We start from the raw sequence: 20,081 nt of genomic DNA, 5'->3' as shown, positions 1-20,081 counted from the left end.
GTCATACTGCGCTCACCTTGCCCTACAGAAACGGCTCAATATCAGGAGGCAGATAAGCCTTGCTTAATGACCCTCACCAAGAACGTGCAGGGATGCTCAGGGCCCCTGGTGGACCACGTCTCCCAACAGACACAGTTGCTTTGCAAAAATGTTCTTAGAACTGCACCACATAGCCTGACTTTTCCTACCCACCCTTTCTTCCTTCCCTCTCTCCTGCACAGGGGTTAGACCTGCATTTAGTCCAACAGCTCTCCCTGACTACTCTGGATCTCTCCCCATTTTCTCCACAGGCATTTTCCCTAATAAATCTCTTATACATCTAATCCTCTTATTTTTTTTCTGTGAGGAAGATCAGCCCTGAGCTAACATCCATGCCAATCCTCCTCTTTTTGCTGAGGAAGACCGGCTCTGAGCTAACATCTATTGCCAATCCTCCTCCTTTTTTTCCCCAAAGATCCAGGAGATAGTTGTATGTCATAGTTGCACATCCTTCTAGTTGCTGTATGTGGGACGCGGCCTCAGCATGGCCGGAGAAGCGGTGCGTCGGTGCACGCCCGGGATCCGAACCCGGGCCGCCAGTAGCGGAGTGCGCACACTTAACTGCTAAGCCACGGGGCCGGCCCACGTCTAATCTCATCTTGACACCTGCTTCTCAGAGAACCCAAACTAGAACAAATGGTGCCAGTGCTGGTCCAAGAAAACAGGCTGTGATAAGATGGAGTTCTGGGACTGCTTTAGTCATTGCCTATGAGCAAAACAGACACTGTCCTGACGGGAGTGTGGGGCATGGATAGTGCTAGGCACAGGGTGGCAGTCCAAACTAACACACCAGGTAATCTAACTTAGTGTGCTCACTCTTAAAGCTCTAGTCCTCTGTTTTGCAGGGTCAGAAATTCAATTTTAAAAATTCAGCAAGGGTATTAAGGTCCTGTATAGTAATTCCTACCAAACTCATAAAGGAAGGACTGATAAAGTAGCATGACAAGACTCTCAAAATGAGAAAGAATTGCCAAGCAGACCAGACAGATATGCAATGGAGCTGAAAGAGTGTTCCCTTCTTAGCAAGAACAGCTACTTGAAAAGCAGACTAAGCCCCGAAGTAGCCTAGTATGTCTGGAACATGGAAAGGGAGCTGGCTAGGCAAAAGGTGGAAACAACCCAAGCATTCATCCACTGATGAAGGGACAAACAGAACGTGTTATATCCCTCCGATGGAATATTACTCAGCCATAAATAGGAATGAAGTACTGATGCATGCTACACCGTGGACAACGTTTGAAAACATTATGCTAAGTGAAAGAAGCCAGACACAAGAGGCCACATATTGTATTTCACTTATACGAAATGTCCAGAATAAGTAAATCCATAGAAATGGGAAGCAGATTGGTGGTTGCCAGGGAAAAGAGGAGGAGGGAATGGGGAGTAATTGCTAAATGGGTACAGGGTTTCACTTTGGGGTGATGAAAACGTTTTGGAAGTAGACAGCAATGGTGGTTTTAATGGTGGTTTACACTGTGAATGTACCAAATGTCACCGAATTGTTCCCTTTAAAATGGTTAATGTTATGTGAATTTCATCTCAATAAAAATAAATAAATTGCAAGAAAACACGTGGAGACATATTAACCAAAAAACAAAAAGGAAAAAAAAAAAAAGACGTTTAAAATTTCAAAAGAAAGGAGGGGAGCAGGCTGATGTTAAGAATCGTTATCACATTTGCATCAAGCTGTCTGAACCTAGGTAACCCAGGCTTCTCCACTCCATGGCTCTATCTGCCAACTGGAAAGGTCACTGCAACGGTTCTAACCATCTAGCACACAGACTAAAAGCCTAGAATTGCCTGGCATTTCCCCTTTCTTGGACATTTCATCATACAGTGGGGTCATAACTTCAAAGGCCATGTTCATGAACCCAAATTTAGGATACATACTCTGATAAGTACCAAGTGTATTCCCAGGAACAACGGATCTTGGTCCAGGACATTCGGCTGTTGAAACTATAGCTCTCTCAATCACTCCAATACGCAAGGGATGACAAGAATTCAGCTCAGAGATTCTACATAGAGAAATAGTAAAAGCATAACTGAATTTGATTGCATTTTAGAAACGTAGGTAATTTCCAATTCTACCGAGGAGCTGAGCAGGCTGCAGCGTCAGTGATGCCTGCGGTCACTGGGATTAGAGGACTCCTGGTCCCAGGAGTGCCGGGCCCTTTTATGCCTATGAGATTTATCCTGGCTCCTACTTCTACTTTTGTGACTACGCCCCTCAGAACGCTCACTGTGCCGGCTAGAATGCGTGTCTGAGTTTCGACCTCGGTCTCTGGCCCTGTTCTTGTCTTCTCTTTCTTCCCTCCTGCTTGAGGCCTTGTGTTCGTGCGTGGGCTTCTCCTTCTTGGGCTCCCTCTCTCGGTCCTCTGCTCCACTGCGACAGGTCATCGTGGCCTCAGGGGAGCTGGGGTGCTGCTTCTGCTCCTCCCTGGACTCTGACTTCTGACCCCTCTCTGAGTTCTTGCTGCTGGACTTTTTAGAGCCGGGGTCATCCTTTTCCTTTATCGCCTTGCTTCTGGGTGATGAGGAGGAGGCTGGCTGCTCTGCCTGGACCTCCCGCTCAGTCTTCTCTTTGTCTTTCTTTCTTTTCTTTTTTTCCTTTTTGTCTAGAGGGAAAAACGGGTTCAATCAATAAGAAAAGGAAGATGGAGGAGATGGAGTATACGTAAAAGGACAGCATCCCTGGCAGCAGCATGAAGCAGTCATAGTCTATACTTCCAGAAAAGTATAGAAGCCAAATTGGATGTCCGTCACCCTTGATATGTCAAGTCGGTGTATAAGGCAATTCCCACCTTTAATTACCTCTTTAATGACACTACCTCCAAATAGAGTCACATTCTGAGGTACCGGAACTTCAACATACAAATTTGGGGGGACAGAAGTCAGACGATAATATTAGACTTCCACTGATACATCTCCCTTCCCAATTAAAGTAAGGTTCCCCACACCTTCCCCCTTCACACTTAAGCACTGATTATCAACTCTCGTTGAATCCTAGGAAAAGTAAACACTAAGACTACCCAGAATCTTCTCTTGGGTCTTAACGCTTTTACCTTTTTTGTGTTTTTTTGTGGGTCTGTCATCTTCAGAGCCCTCAGATGAACTCGGTGAAGGGGTGTGAGCCCCACAGCCCTTCTCCTGGAGCCCTTTGGTCACATCATCCATTTCTTCTGAGTCCTTAGGAGCCCGATAGTTAGACACATGATCCACTCGGATAGTTCTTCCTTTGATCTAACACAGACAGGCAATGCTTCAGCAAAGACAGCCCTCCTAACAAACTATTTGAACTCAGCTACAGAAAGCCAGGGTTTGAACCACACCCATTACCTTCCTGCTCATTCTATTTCTGAGGAAATCTCTAAAGCAGATGTGCCCAACTGGTGTGTCACAGCACATATACCTAAATATTAACTCGCTCAGCCCTCGGGGCAGCCAGGTGGGGCCTGGGGCTGCTGGCGCCCTCGGGGCAGTTGTACCAGCAGCAGCATCAGTTTACCCCAGTGTACCATACAAATATTTTCATGTTCTGTGTGTGCCAAGAAGTGAAAAAAGGCTGGGAAGTACCACCCCAAAGCACAAGCAGCAGGGAAAACTGCGAGAATTTAGATGCACAAACAATGAATTACCCTCGATCTGTAACATTAATTTACAGTGAAACATACCAAGAAAAAGCCTGGCAGCTGGAAGGAATTCCTGAAATCAGGCTCAATGCTACAGCTGCTTTCTCGATACAGTAATTAGGATGAGGCCAAGGCAGACCAATAGTTGGGAGGGGGGAAGGAATCTAGAAAAGACCACTTTTTTTCTTTAGCCTTCACACTTTGTCCTACCCCCACCATACTGGAACAACTGACTCACACTGATACTTACACTGTGATTCACAACTCTCCGGGTGGTCAACAAAAAATTAACCCCTCACTTAAAAAGATTCAGGCAAATACAGACTTATTCTATAGGCAAAGCCATTGAAAATTTAAAAAGTCTGGCTTTTATCGTTCCAATACAAGAGCACATTTTTATGCTTACCTTTAAGCCTGAGTGGCTTCTGTCCTCTATCCTATTCCCCATTTCAAAACATTTTGAAAACCTTCCTTTTATGGTGACTCCCTTTGACTGCTGGCTCTCTTAAACATCAAGCCTACAAGCTTGTTCCACCCCGTCCAATAGTCTCCAGCTGTTCCATACTGGTGCAATCAGTGACAAACTCTCCAAGTCAAGCGTCACCCCCCAACCGGTGACAATGCTCATTTAACTGCAGTGCTTTTCCTAAATGAGTGCAGGGACCACGTGGAGCACAGATAAGCCTCCCTTGCCTCATCTCCTTCTCGCAGACCAATGTCTCACAAGGGCGGGAGTAAGAGGGCACAGAGCAAAGAAAACTTCAGAATGAGTTACTTATGTAGAATTTGTCATCAGATTGTAACTAGAGAATTTCCAGGGCCCAGTATTGCTAAGTCTGTGGAGACATATGACAGACATACACAGCTATGTCCTAGGTCATGAAGCCATGACGGAGCCCAAATCCCCTGACACAGGACAGCATGGAAGAGATGAGAGGAGCGTATGAGGAGTGAAAGGGGAGCAACAGACGCCTGGTTGGGGAGGAGGGGCATAATACCTATGCTCCTGGGGAGCCCCTGGTTTGCTAACAGATGAGGAAAAGGAACAAGTGCTCTCAGGGTCATGAGCCAATACAACTATTTCCCAGGATCATTTCCTGGTCAGTATGTCCCCACACTGCTGCAACCCTCACAACACACCCAGCTGACCAGTACTGTCCTTAAGACTGTGGCGACCAGGTGGGAAATGAAACCAAACCCCTACACACAGGAGAAGTCAGGCCAAATCCTGCTTAGTAAGCACACTCACCTTGATCCCATTAAAATTGTCAACGGCCAGAATTGTGCTCCTCTGGTCCTCATAGCAGAGGAAACAGAATCCTTTGGATTTCCCAGTCTTCTTGTCCCGCACCAGATTAATGTTAACAATTTCTCCATATCTATTTATTTTATAGAAGAGTAAGACACTATTGATTTAAAATGCAAAAACTTTCAGGTTGGATGACAAAACAAAATTCAAATAATATAGTCTGTACAGGAGATACATCTAGAACAAGATAACATATAAAGATTAAAAATAAAAAGTTAGACAGGGATATAGCAGGAATACCCAATTAAAAAATGGGTGGTAATATTAAGATCATAGATGAATTCAAGGCCAAAAAAACATTAAATGGGACTAAGAGGGCTCTTTTACAATGCAAAATATCCTAATGCATAACAAAGATATAAATCAGGAAACTATACACAAATTAACAGATCAAAAAATTTAATTAAAAAATGATTAGAAATACAGAGAAACTAATAGTTAAAGCTATGAAAGATTTTAACACACCACTTTAAGTTCATAACACATAAAGATGACAAAAATAAGGTCAGAGGAATTAATTAATATAATTTATATATAATTATGTAATATAAATACAAATAAACATATAATTAATAACATAACAATTATACTGTTAATAAATACTAATGTCAGACTAGTAGATAGACAGATAAATTTGAATCTTACAAAAAGATGACAATTTCTTCTCAAGAATTCATGAAACACATATTAAAACTGACTACAGAATAGGTCCCAAAGTAAACCTCAATATCATCCCAAAATAGAACAGAGCATGTTCTCCAATCACAATGTTATAAAGCTGGAAATAATTTTTTAAACAAAAAACATGCTACAAACTAGAACTTGAAATCTACTCTCCTAGCTAACAACCGGATGAAGGAGAAAGTGAAACAAAATAAAGAAAAATAATTGATGGCAGACTATTTAGAAAATAACAAAAATGAGAAGAATATATATCAAAACTTAATGGGTATGGCTAAAACCATATTCTGGAAAATCTGTAACCTTAAAGAATTTTACTGTTAAAAAAGAAAGAATGAATATAAAAGAAAGCAAATCTAAGGAAAGCAGAGGGGAATTAATAAAGATACAAGTAGAAATTAATTAAATAGGAAATAGAAAAAATTCCACCTTACTCCTTATACAAAATAAATGCCAGGTAAGTTAAAGCTTCATAAATTAAAAATAAAGTCATAAAAATAAAATAGGAATTGATAGATATGTTATAACATGATCACATACATACACCTCAGCCCGAAATCTAGGCATCTTACTTAACAGAAAATACTAGAGATGATTCGACTAAGGTCAGGAACTATTTAACACTGTTTAATATTGCAGGTATTGACCAATGCAATTAGGAGAAAACAGATATAAGAAATGAAACAAGAAGAAGTAAAACTACCTGTTTGAAGATTATACATGATAGTATATATAGAAAACCCAAGAGAATCAACGATAAACAGTGATAAAAACAAACAACATAACACTTCAGTAAGGTAACAGGATATACAGTTGACAAAAACAAATCACCTTCTTACAAACAATAACCAGTTAGAAGGTATAATGAAAGAGAAACTCCATTTATAATAGTAATGAAAAAGATAAAATACTTAGAAATAAACTTAACAACAAGCAATGTACAAAGCCTATATAAAGAAAACTTCTTAAAACTCCTGAAAGACACAAACATCGACTTGAACAAACATAAAGACATCCCTTGTTCTTGAATAGGATGACTCAACATCATCAAGATAGCAAAATCTTCCCCCAAGTTCATACTTAAATATAATGTAAGCCCAATTAAAAATACAAGTTGTGTTTTTTCTTCCTGGAGCTGGATAAGTTGATTCTAAAGTTCTTATGGAAAAGTGAACATGTAAGGATAACTGGGAAAACTTTAAAAAAGAACAATGAGGGGGAATAACTCTCCCAGATACTAAACACACTAAAAAGCTTCTATGATTAGTTAGTGTGGTACTGGCACATGAAGAGACAGACAGACCAACAGAACTGAATGAAGCCAAGAAAGAGACCCAAGTATATATCGAAAAATTAGTATATGATACGGGTGGGATTCCAATTTGCTGGGAAAAATATGGACTTTTTAAATAAATGTTGTTGGAACAACTGGACAGCCATTTGAAAAAACATGAAATTGGATTCGTATCTCACACTACAGATCAGAATAACTCTAAATGGATCAGAGATTTCAACGTATAAAATTGAAATCATATAAGTACTAGAAGAGAACACAGGTGGCTGGGTGGAGAGAAATACTTTCTAATTATGACTCAAAACGCAGAAGCAATAAAAGACTGATAAATTTGACCACATAAAACACTAGAGGGGTAGACTATAAAGGGACAGCACGAGCGATTTTTTGGGGTGATGGAACAGTTCTTCATCTTAACTGTGGGGTGATTACATAAATATATAGATATATTAAAACTCATAGGACTGCACACGTCCTAAAAAAGTCAATTTTACCATAATTTAAACATATGAATGAAAGAATGAAAAAATAAAAAAATAGTTTTGCATAGCAAAAAAAAAAAATCACAATAAGCAAAGTCAAAAGACAATTGACAAACTAGGAGAAAATATTTGCAATTTATATCACAGGTTAAGGACCAGAAAGCAATTTTTTTTCCTTTTGCTATAAAGGACATTATCAGGAAAACTGGTGAAGTTGAATAAAGTCTATAGGTTAGATGATACTAGTGTATCAGTGTTGATTTCCTGAATTTGGTCACTACACTGAGGTTGTAGTGTCCTTGTTTTTTGGAAAATACACGTTGAAGAATTTAGGGATGCATGGGCATCATGTCTGCAACTGACTCTCAAATGGTTCTGAAAAAAAAATGTTTAAGTGGAGAAAAATAATAACAAAGCAAATGTGGTAAAATGCTAACATCTGGGGACTGTGAGTGAAGGGGATACAGTTATTCTTTATACTATTTTATAACTTTCCTGTTTTAAGCCTGAAATTATTTCAAACTAAAAAGTAATGGGCCGGCCTTTTGGCTTAGCGGTTAAGTGAGTGCGCTCCGCTACCGGCGGCCCGGGTTTGGATCCCGGGTGCGCACCGACACACCGCTTGTTTGGCCATGCTGAGGCAGCGTCCCACATATAGCAACTAGAAGGATGTGCTGCTATGACATACAACTATCTACTGTGGCTTTGGGGAAAAAAGGAGGAGGATTGGCAATACATGTTAGCTCAGAGCCAGCCTTCCTCAGCAAAAAGAGGAGGATTGGCACGGATGTTAGCTCAGAGCTGATCTTCCTCACACACACAAAAAAAAAAAGTAAAAGAAAAAAAGAATATAGGAGCTGGCTTGAAGGGACTCCTACAGACCAGACTGGGACAAATTGAGCATCAAGAAATAATGATGGCAATGTAGTATAACCCATCAAATTGAAAAAAAATAAGTCAGTAATACAATACGTGACAAAGTGTTATAACAAAGAGTTAATATCCTTAATACATGAAGGGCTCTTATAAAATCAATAAGAAAATGAGGAACACACCAACAGAAAAAAATAGGCAAAGGATATGAATAAGCAATTTATAAAGAAAAAAATAACAATGGCCTGTAAATCTATGAAAAGATGTTTAACCTCACCGATGATGAAATAAAGGCAAAGTAAAGTAATAGAGAAGGAATATGGTGAATATTTTTTTAAATAACCACTGCTCTTAGGATTCAGAAAAATGGGCATTCTAGTGAGAGTAGAAATTGATATAACCTTTTCAGAGGACAATTTGGCATGTTTATAAAACATCTTAAAAATGCTAACATACTGATCCAGTAATTTCACTAAGGAAACCATCAGGGATGCATACAAAGATGTAGATACTGTGATATACATTGCAATATAATTTATAACAGCAAAATATTGGAAATAATGCCCAACACTTAAAAAAGACAATAAAGAAATACACCAAAATGTTAACAGTTTTTCCTTAAAGTACATTCTATTTCCTTCATTATACTTTTTCCTCTTGCCAAATGTTCTATAATGACTATACATTAATAATCAGAAAACAAAATATTTTTTGAAAGCCACTGTTATCAGTGGCAAAGGCAATCTTCATGGAGAGCAATGTGTGTAGCCAGAATAGAGAATTAGAATAAATACACTAGCTGATCATCACTCATTGCAAATAAGACAAAAACAGCTCCTAGATGGAAGGCTGGACCAAGCAGAGGTACCACAAAGGGGTGGAAATTATAGGCTGCACCTGCTGTGAACTTCCCGATGGCCTGAAGTTGAGGAAGCAGCCTCAGTCCCTGCAGGGCGCTCTGCCTGCGTCGGCCGCCCAAGCCCTCTACCATGGGCTTCTTCTCACGTGTACTGTCCAGTTTCTTTCCCACGGCCTTCCGTCCCACATGCTGCCCAACTACTCAGCCAGAACCTGCTACCCGCTAAGTTGCCCAACCACTCAGCAAGGGCCCTCTGCTTATGGGATGGTCCTGCCATGGGAATGCCACCGCCAGGGTGTACTGGCTGTGTCTGCTTGCCGAACCCCTTCCACCACGGTCCTCTGCCTGTACATGCTGTCCAACTTCTCTGCAACAGTCCTCTGCCTCTGAGAGCTACACAACCCAGGGGCCACGGCCCTCTGCTCCTATGAGCTGCCAAGGCCCTCTGGTCCTATGGACTGTCTAGCCACTCTATGTAGCTCTGGGGTTGTGCCCAGCCCCTCTCCTACAAGCTGCCCTACCAGTGTGAGTTGCTAAGGCTCTCTCCTGCCCAGTGCTGCCACTATCATCTCATAGCAGAGTGAAGAATATGAAGTTCTCCCATTCATTCTTGTTCCTTATCAGCCTGTGATTCTTAACCTCTGGGTAAAGAGATTGGCTCTGCTCACTAACCTTACACTCATCTAGAAACAAAGAAACCAAACTACTGCCTAAACCTTTTGCTTTTTTCCCCTCTGTGATTTGCCCTAATGCTACAATGCCACACAGGTGTGGGCCCAGAAGGGCCCTGTGATCATATCATGGGTTACCCCTAGTTTGTAGGAGCACAAGGAGATGGACCAACATAGTACCTTCCTGGGAGTTCTAGTCAGTTCCAGTGTAGGCCCAGGCTGAACAAGCCTCAGTAAAAAAGCAATGAAAATAGATCAGAATCCCCAAGACAGCCTCCTAAATCATCCAACTTCTTGGATTTTCCACATCGGGAGAGTTCTAGAACCATGTCCTGGGACTGATCTAGACTAGAGCAGAAGCTACAGCCCTCCCCATGCAAGGAGGCCGGTAAGCCTAGAATGAAATGGCTTTTGTGATGCCACAAAATGCATCATGGAAGCAAACTACTCTGATGACCCAGAATGCAGGAAATGAAAGGGGACTTACTGTGAGAACACACAGATGATGTCCCCTTCAGTCAGTTCATAAGGAAGCCCTCCTAGAAGAGAAAACCACATCTCAGCTCAAGAAACATTTACCAAGTGTCCACTACATATGATGCACTAGGCCAGGCACTGGAGGTGCAAAGAAGGGTAAGCCAGAGGGCCTGCCCTCAAAGAACTCAGTCTGATGCAATGACAGAAGCACATATAAGGTGCAGCAAGAAGTGAACAGAAAAAGGAGTGGTTAACTTTAAGTGGAAAGGTCAGGGTCACCACTAACCAAACTAATCCTCCTCACACCCAAAATCTTATGGACAAAGAAGATAGTTTCCAGCACAAAACTCTGCTTCCAAAAACATATCTTGAACTCATCTGCCCTTTACCCACAAATTCATAGCTAAGATCCAAATTCAGTTTAAATAGGCAAATATTAATCCCACCTCACATAGACTAAGGATTAGAAAGACAATTGTAAAGCATTTCATAGAAAATAAATTTCCCTGCAAATGTTTCCCTCCTCATCTGTAAAACGGGGATATTGGTACTTACTTCACAGAATTGTTATAAGAATTAAATAAAACAATAAATTTAAAAGAATTTTTAAAAACAATATGGGGGGAGGGTGAAAGGGGTAAAGGGGCACATATCTATGGTGACGGATGGAAACTAGATTATTGGTGGTGAACACGATGCAGTCTATACAGAAACTGAAATATAATAATGTACACCTGAAATTTACACAATGTTATAAGCCAATATGACCTCAATAAAATAATTAAAAAGTTACATCTCAGCAACAATAACAAAAAAAAGCATGGAAAAATTTAGAGAAAATAAACAAGGAGAGAAGATTAGATACAAAATGAAAACAATATAAAGTGCTTAGTACAATGTCTGGTGCAATAACCTTTTGAACTGTCAAATTATTGGATATGACACAAAGTAAATACAGAGATGGTAACATGGCCATGGACAGAGGGCAGGAGCTAGTTAGATGAGGAAAATGAATTCTGAGGGAAGGGAAGTGAAGGGGTGGGCAGTTAGCAGTAACATGCGATAGAGACTAAGACCATGAGTTCTAGAATCTCATAGTTCTGGCTGTTCTACTTACTAGCTATGTGACCTTAAGGAAGTCCATTAACTTCTCTGCACCTTAGTTTGTCATAATGGTCTCTGAGAAACGAAGTGGCAAGACTCTTAGCACAGTGAATGGCAGACAGTAACTACCGTGAGCACTGATTTGGCAGGGAGAGCAAACTAGAAACGGGGAAGAAAAGAGATATGGAAAACCAATTTACGGGCAGACAGCAGAAGAAAAAAAAAGTAGGTGATGAGTGTCAGGATGAACGAAGGGCGGGGATGCTGAAATGTTAGGAAGCAGGCCAAGAGAGAACGAGGAGCTCTGCGGAAGAAAGATGTGGACCTCACCCAGGAAGATCCAGGCGCTGTCCTTGTACTCGGAGTGCCAGGACACCTTATCTGCCACCCCAAGCTGGACCTCACGCTCATTCAGCTCGTTGATCAGCTTCACTTTAGTTAAAGGGCTGCAGAGGGGGCAGACGAGCGGACAAGTAAGCGCGGCCTGGCCTGAGATAAGGGAGAGCAAACCTACGGGACTAGTTTTCTAGTCTCCGCGCCTCTCCCGCCCCTCAGCCCTGCAGACGCTCTGCCACCCCACCCGCGGTGGGCCCTCCTGGCGGTCCGCCCCCCTCCCTCCGAGGAAAGCTGAGGCCTTACTTCATCTCCGCGGGTTCGCGCTCAGCACCGAGGCACCGACTTCCAGGCGAGGCTGCAGGACGCACGCGCGGCCCTGGCGCCGCGCCCCCATTGGACTAGGTGGAGCTCGCGCTGCGCCGGAAGAGCTCGGCGGCGCCGGGGCCTGGCGCCTGCGCACGAGTGCAGGAAGCGGCTATCCTCGCTCAGAGGGGCTCGCTCCTGCGGAGAATTTTTCCCTATTCCCTGTTTTCTTCCCTCTGTGAAATGAGGCATGAGAGCGAGCCTGGTCTGTTGCAGGATCCCCAGTTCCTGGACGACGCCTGGCATTGATTGGGTTAGCTATAAATGTTTGCTGAATGAAGACTGAAAAAGTTGCCTGATAACAGCGACATTAGTCCTAGCCTTGGCTCCCACTGCAAATCCCCACGCGGGCCTTCGTTCCCAGCCAGTCGCTCATACACCGACACACACACCCATCAAAGCATCGCTGTTGACGAGTTACGGCAGAAAAGTGAAGAATATATGTGAGAGGGTATCTTTTTTTGTCCCTCAAATCCCAATGCACAGGCAACTAACCAGTGTGCCTCTGTAGGCTAAATTGAATACTCGATTTGTGTGAGAGCTGCTACCCTCACCCTTTTCCATAGTCTCTCTCTTACTTAAGCAGGAGACAGAAATTAATATTGTTAAATTAATAGCTAACAATTGAGCAGATAATGCTAGATTATGTGCTAAGGTATTTACATGTATTGGCCCTCCATCCTCACAAGAACCCCATGAAGTCTCTAGATACAATTACCATCCCCATTTGATAGAGGAAGAAACTGAGGTTCAAAGGATTTAATTAGCTTGAAAGGTACTCTGCCTCTACCCATCAGGTCTGGTTGATTTAATTAGTCCTTACTGAGCATCTGTATTTGTCCTGTACAGCAGGTCTGTAGACAGGAGTGTAAGGTTGAGTTCTCTGCCCTCAAGGAGCTAATAATATCATTGAGAAGACAAGACATATTTGCTTGATAGATTTTTCTCCAGAAATAACCAGGATCCTGTAAAATAGATGGTGGCATATAATGTGTGATTTAAGCCTACTGAAGATTTGAATCCATTGTGCACATGTCCACATCAATATCTGGTCTCAGATCATGCACAGTCTAAAAGTGAAGGTCCAGAGCTGTGTAGTTCTCTGTGCAGCTCAGAGCCCCAGAAATTAGGCACTTCATAAAAGCACTTTGATGATGATGGTGATGATGACAACTGTACCATCAATGGCTCACCATGTACCCAATGTCCTGCTAAGAAGCAGAGCAGAGGCTGCCCACCAATGACAGTTTCTCTTCGTTCATTCTGTCTGTGTCCCTCCCCCACCCAAACCCAGCTATTCATTAACTTTGTAGAATTATCTTAGCAATAAAAACTAAACAGTGACAGATTGCATACGGCTTTTATCTGCTCCTAGGAATCTTAGGTTGCTTAGTTGTAGGGTTGAAGTAGCCACTGCAAAGTGGTAAACTAGCATGCAGCATTATCTGGCTGGATTCTTCAGGCGACTGTGAAATGAGAGAGTTGGGGCTACACCTGGGACTTGGTCATCAGCATTCAAAAGAAAGCTGAAGCAAAAGAGGAGAGTAAGACCAACCAAAGGGAAGGACAGTTTAGGGTGAGGAGAACATGAGAAGACTGCTACCATCCAGCTGGTGGGTTCAGCAGAGATATTCTGAAGCTGGGAGAGCTGAAAACCGTCCCAGTTTGCTGGGACATCTCCATGGATGTGCTTGCAATTGGTAGGAATTGGTAGGTAAGATGACGCCTAGAGATTTTTATGAATCTGTGTGGAAAGGGGATGGGGATCCAGAGGACCCTCTGAACTTAATGTCCGAGAGGAGGACCAGGGTTTGCCATCCAAGGTGGCTATTAGTGATCTCCACCAATAGCGTTCGTTTAGCACCCATTTTATGCAGAGCTCAGTTCTAGGTTCTGTGGGCAATGCTAAGGAAGTCAAAGGCAGTCACCACATTCAAGGAAAGGCTGAACAATCTGCCTAGCCAAATTGATCCCTCCGCTTCCCACCACCACACCACATCCCAAAACAGATTTCCCTCCTGACTTCCCTATTTCAGGCAATGTTATCACCATTTTCCTGGTTGCCCAGGTTAAAAAACAGGGGTGTCATATTTCAGTCTTCCCTATTCCTCACCCAAAGATATCTATCCAATCACCAAGTCCTAATAATTGTGCTACTGCAGTGTCTATAAAATGCATCTCATCCAGTCATAGTTCTATCCTGAGTCATCATCACATGTGTCCTAGCTCTTTCAGGACTCTTATGAACTGCCCCAGCCCTTATTCTCCAGTCTTTTCTCCCACTGCTCCCCAACATGAAACCTCAACTTCAGCCAGGCTCCATTTCCATCCATTCCCTTGAGGGACCCTTTCATTATCCAGCCTAGACACCACTGCTGAGAGCCCCACACCCCTGGGCCAGTCTCCTGTCTCTGTCTGAAACCTGCCCAAGCTCCCAACTCCCATCAAGGTATCTCTCGTGCAGGAAACCTTTCCTGACCTCGCCAGCCCACAGTGAGGGCTCCCACTTCTGAACTCTGCAGCACATCGCCACTCTTGTATGTTCTCCTCCAGAAAGACTGTAAGATCCTGGAAGGTAAGGGCTCTGCATTTTTAAGCCCTCAGCAACTCAAATCTCACTTTCTTGCACCCACAGCAAGCAACCAATACACTTATTGGTTAACTAAATTGAAAACACACACAACTATGGTTACCTTTAGGGAAACAGATGAGGATAGGGGAAAGAGGCTTTTATTTTGCCTTTGTTCCTTTCCATACTGTTAGAATTTTCTTGCCTTTATCCAGATATCACTTACATTTTTTATTGCCATGTTATCTTGGCAGAGAGATCATGACCTTTATTTTCTTGCTTTAGTCTTTTATTCATTCATTCAACAAATATTTATTGAGCAACTATTATATGCTAGACACTATTCTGCGTGCTGGGGTTATAACAGTAAACAAGCCAAGCAGAGTTCCTGTCCTCATGGAGTTTACATTTTTGTTGAGGAGGAAGGAAAATAAACATATATATACAATGTTGATAAGTGCTACAAAGGAAAAATAAAGCTGAGTAAGGGGACAAAGAGTGATGGAGTGTTGCTATTTTATAAAGGGTGATTGGTCAAAGAAGGCCTCCCTGATAAAGTGACATGGAGGCAGAGACCTGCAAGAAGATGGGGAGCAAGCCATGTGGGTATCTGGGAGAAGAGTCTTCCGGGTAGAGGGAACAGTAAGTGCAAACGTCCTAAGACAGGAGTGTGTTTGAGAAACAACAAGGAGGCCAGAGTGGCTAGAGAGAAGCAGGCAAGGGGGAGAATGGCAGTATATTTTTGTTTATTTAACAAAATCTGATTTAGTACCCACCATGTACCAGACACTGTTCTAGGTACTTTACACACATTAACTCATTTACTTCTCACAACAACCCTGAGGTAGATATTATTATCCCCATTTTGCAGGTGAGGAAACTGAGGCACAGAGAGGTTAAGTCTCTTGCCCTAGGTCACACAGCTGGTAAATGGTAGAGCCAGGATTTGGATCCAGGTAGTGTGGCTCCGAAGTCTGCACCCTTAGCCACTATGCACAGGATAAGTGGGAGCAAATCAGGCAAGGCCATGTTGGGTAGCAACTTTGGATTTTACTCAATGTGAGGTGAGAAGCCACCAAAGGATTTTAATCTGATTTACATTTTAGCGGGATCACCTTGGCTACAGACTGGGTGGGGTGGGGAGCGGGAGGGAGTGTGTAGGGTAGAAGCAGGAAGACTAGTTAGGAAGATCTGCAGTAATTCAGGCAAGAGACAATGGTGGTTTGCCTCAGGATGATAGCAAAGGAGGTGGTGTTCCATGCCGGTATTTTTTTAAGATAAAAATATATTAAAAAAATATATAAGAACACACATGACACCAACATAAACGCATATCCTGTGTTTGTGAGTGTTCAGGCACTGGGCTAGATGCTTGAGATACTATAGTGAACAAGACCACAGGACCTAGTCCCTGTTCTTGAGTACCTCACAATGTTGCCAGGCAGTTACATATATGAATATAATACAAAGGGATGAGTGTCATAAGGAAGGTATGAGTGAAATGCTATGGGTACCAGGAGAGGAATCGATTAATTCTGACTACTGGGGATCAGAAGGGGGGTGGTGGTGGAAAGCTGATTGTCAGAGAAAGCTACAGAAATGGAGGTGACAGTTGAGCTGGGTCTTGACAGCAGTCACCATGTAGATGGAAGACGGGATGGGTGTTGTACAGAAAGAGCATTTCGAGCAGAAGAACCAGCAGAACCACCAAAGGTAAAGGAATCAAAGCATCAAAAGTATATGTTGTGACCAGGGGATGGGTTGGGGCAGGGCATCCCATGAAGATGGAAGAGGCCATTTTGTGAAGGGCCTTGTAGGTGAAGCCAAGAAGTTCAGATTTCAGCCTGTTGGCAATGAGAAATGATCATACGGCTCAATCATTCAGTCATTCAGCCAACCAACAAGGCAGCCACTTTTGTTGAAGACCTGCTATATGCAGACACTGCATTCGGTGCTGACAGTACAAAGGTGAACATGCTCAGTCTGGAGGGAAAACACGATGTGAAAAAACAGACGATCTGAGTATGCTCCCTTAACCCTGGGAATGAAATGGTCAATTTTATTTTGGAACAAGTATGGAGGATGGATTGAAGGCATTCAAGCCTTAATGTCGGGGGACCAGTTGGCTGTGATGGGCAGGACCAAAGCCAACAGATTTCAGTGGCACAACATGTTGACTAAAATAGATGTGCTTAGTGAGGAAACATCTGAGGATGACGCTTATGTTTCTGGTTTGAGAGACTACCTGGGTAGTGACACTCTGCCAAAGTAAGAAAGGCAAGGAAGAAGACTGGTTTGGGAGGAAACTGATGAATTCAGTTGGCAAACTGTTGAGTCAAAAGTGCCTGAGGAACCAACAAAGGAGACCGAAGAGGAGGATGACAGATGAAGATGAAGCAGCAGGAAAAAGTAGGATTCAAGAAGAGAGCAAAAGGTGGTCAACATTGTCAAACACTGCAGAAAAGTTCTTTTGGAAGAAGCACCTTTAATTTTCCAGTGTTTTCACCCACTTATTTCTCCTGATCCAAAAGAATGTCACCGTCAGGAAAGTCGACTTGAGAGGACCTATAAATCTAACCAGCATGCCATCCTGTACTTACCTGCTCCCCCACTGGAAACTTAGGGATAATGCTGTCTGATGGAAGCAAAACAGAAGCCTAAAAGGGTGGATGTGGGCCACATTTTCCTTGAGTTGAAGATTAAATTTATTTAATTAAATGTATTTGTTTAAAAGATCTGTCCCTTAATTGTAGGTTACTTGGAGAAATAAAGGGAATAAGAAATGATGCACTGTGTTAACAGAGGGTCTTATCATCTCTTCCAGAGATATTAACCCGAATCCATGCATGGGCTTCAGGGAGCCTATGAAGACCCTGAATTTGTTTGTACGATGTGTATGTACATGAACATGAACATGTGTGTTTTTTAGGAGAAGGTTCCGTAGCTTCCATCAGATTCTAAAAAGTGTTCATGGTTCAAAAACAACAGGTAAGAACCACTGCCTTAGACCGTCTAAGGATTATCTGTGACTGCTGTCATCCATAGCTAATTGAGCGCAGTTTGCAAAGCTTAGCGAGAAGCTGTTGCAGGAGGACGGGCACGAGTCATGTAAGTCAGATACTGACGAATTGGAAGCACAGTGAACCCGCACTGGCTCCCCACCAGCTTGGCACAGCTTGCTCATAGCAATCTGACATTTAGGTAGAATCTTGAGGAGCTGGACAGAGAATTCCAAACTCTTGAGAAGGAGGAGTCCAAGTTGCTTCCAGGGGTGAGGATGCTTTCTAGAAAACACACAACAGATGTCCTTTTACCACCTGGCTGTCATTGTTCACCCTTCCTCCACTGCCCAGGCCAAAGCACCAGCATTCCACACCTCAAGCCGCACAAACTTCGGAAGCTGCCTAAGTTTTTGATGAGCTGACTTAAAAAGCAGAATCCAGTTCCAGGGAAGAAAGGGAGAGAGTAGAGAAGAAATTGCTGAGGAAGTAGATGGCTCTGGTCCAAGTGGAGCCCACCTATCATCGCGAATCACATTTACTCTGAATTCATAATGTGAAATCCCCATTGGCGTGCTAAGGAGCATGCATGCTGAACTGAACTGAACGGGACAATGAGACCACGTGTGATGAGGCGTAGAACTGGACCAATCTAACTGGAGATGAATGGAAAAGCATTTTTGAAGGATGACAGGAGCCTGCCTAGAGCAGGAGTTCCAAAATGGTCATCACAATTTACTAAGCAGGTAAATACAGAGTAGGCACTTGATAAACCACTGACTACTGCCCCACCCCCTATCCTCCAAAAGACTCCTTGCGTGGTTGGCTTTTACCCTCCTCTCAGTCATTTTCACTGTTCTGAGTCAGACTTTTTCTGGGGTGTTCTGTTGCTGAGCCAGATCATAGAATGGCATATTGACATCAAGGTGAAGAAGCCAGTTAGCAGGAGTGCCAGGTGAAACACTGATCCAGGGAATAGAAGACAGTCTGCAGATTAGGGAAAGGACTGGGTGGGCCATGGGGCAGAGAAGCCGGATAACCGAGACACATCACTGAAAAGACTAGAGCAGATGGGTGATCAGAGAGAGAAGCTGAAAGGCAAGCAAAGCCCTCAGAGATGAAGCACAAGGCGGGCCTGTCTTGGCTCAAGTCACAGTGACGTTGCATGTAGCTGGCAGCATTCTTCTTTTGCATGGCGAGGGCTGGCATCTCTCATGATGTTGGGCACAGGTTTTCAATGCCATAGGATGATGCCACATAGCTTTCACTCTATCGCTGGTCAGCAACTTACCTTCTGGAGAGACCAGGTGGCATAGTTAGAAGAATATAGACTCTGAGGCTTGGCAGACCTAAGCTCAAATCCCAGTTCCACCGTTTGCTAGCTGTAAAACCTTGGGCAATTTAATTGGCTTCAATTAACTTCTTTGTGCATTGGTGATAATATCACCTCAGAGGGATGTTGTGAGGGTTAAATGAGATCATGCATGTAAAGTGTGTGTGATAAGAAGTAGGTATTACTAATATTAACAATAATCTTCTTCTCAGGTTCCAAATACCCACAGCCATTGTTACAACCACCTTACCCCTTCTGCAACCTCCAGATCTTACCCCTAGCTCTTCCTCAGGAAAAAGTTGGAAATGGCTGTCTGAGAGTTGGAGGGCTGCAATATAAAATTCAGGCTAGAATGGCCCCTTGAGTGCAGTCTTTCTTGAAGGGTATTCTTCAAGAAAGACTTTCAATGAAAAAAGCAAGAAGTATTAATTGAATATATATTTTCTCCCCTTGCCCCACCCCATTCCACAAACCACGGGAATTAACCAAAAATGTGTGTGCCTCATTACCCAACTCCTATTCTGCAGGGGAGGAAAGGATTTCAATGTACCAGTCCCAACAATATAAATAAATAAAAGGAGCAAGTAGGTTCTGAGCCCTGAGTGGCAAATGAAAAGGTCTTCATACTCAATGTGCTCCACTGGCCTGCATGAAGGGACAGCTAAGATGCAACACAATCACAGCAACCCATAAGTGCCTAGAAGGATCTTTCCTTTTAGAGACCCTTCCTATTTATATAGGTAGACAGAAGCAAAGCCTTTCCAAGGATTGCTGTCTCCCCACAGAGTGCCTGCCCTCTGCAGGGCTTCCCGGTCATTGGCATTTTGGCATCTCAGGCCAGCAAGCTGCTTTTTCCTGGCTAAGTAGGAACGCTTGCAGTAATGCAACCAAATGTCTCTTGGGCAGTAGGCACTGCCAACCAGCAATATAACCAGGACCTAGTTTTTGAACCATCTCCTCATGTTAACCCTTTAGCTCAGTGTATTAGTTTCCTATCGCTGCTGTAACAAATTACCACAAACTTAGTGCTTAAAACCTAGATTTATTATCTTACAGTTCTCGA

At 43.0% G+C, this 20,081-nt stretch overlaps 1 protein-coding gene across 1 annotated transcript; it reads right to left on the bottom strand.

The window, feature by feature from the left end:
• Positions 1 to 822: 822 nt before the first annotated feature.
• Positions 823 to 18,211, bottom strand: RBMX2 (RNA binding motif protein X-linked 2). Its single transcript, XM_058535109.1, has 8 exons — positions 18,205 to 18,211; positions 17,287 to 17,321; positions 12,058 to 12,152; positions 11,749 to 11,864; positions 10,325 to 10,376; positions 4,918 to 5,047; positions 3,102 to 3,279; positions 823 to 2,654 (listed from the first exon to the last, which is right to left on the bottom strand). The coding sequence occupies exons 1-8, from the start codon at positions 18,209 to 18,211 to the stop codon at positions 2,152 to 2,154; spliced, it is 1,116 nt and encodes a 371-aa protein (XP_058391092.1). The 3' UTR covers positions 823 to 2,151.
• Between the last annotated feature and the right edge of the window lie 1,870 nt (positions 18,212 to 20,081).

This window comes from Diceros bicornis, chromosome X (genome assembly GCF_020826845.1).
Source record: "Diceros bicornis minor isolate mBicDic1 chromosome X, mDicBic1.mat.cur, whole genome shotgun sequence".
NCBI classification, from domain to species: domain Eukaryota; kingdom Metazoa; phylum Chordata; class Mammalia; order Perissodactyla; family Rhinocerotidae; genus Diceros; species Diceros bicornis.
This window is presented reverse-complemented; position numbering and strand designations above follow the sequence as displayed.

Bases quoted from the DNA above. Each gene is read 5' to 3' on its own strand.
- RBMX2 (XM_058535109.1), bottom strand. The intron at 10,377-11,748 runs GTGAGGTCCACA...TTTCTCTTCTAG, and splicing joins CAGCGCCTGGATCTTCCTGG to GAGGGCTTCCTTATGAACTG. The intron at 3,280-4,917 runs GTGAGTGTGCTT...TGTCTGTGTTAG, and splicing joins ACAATTTTAATGGGATCAAG to ATCAAAGGAAGAACTATCCG.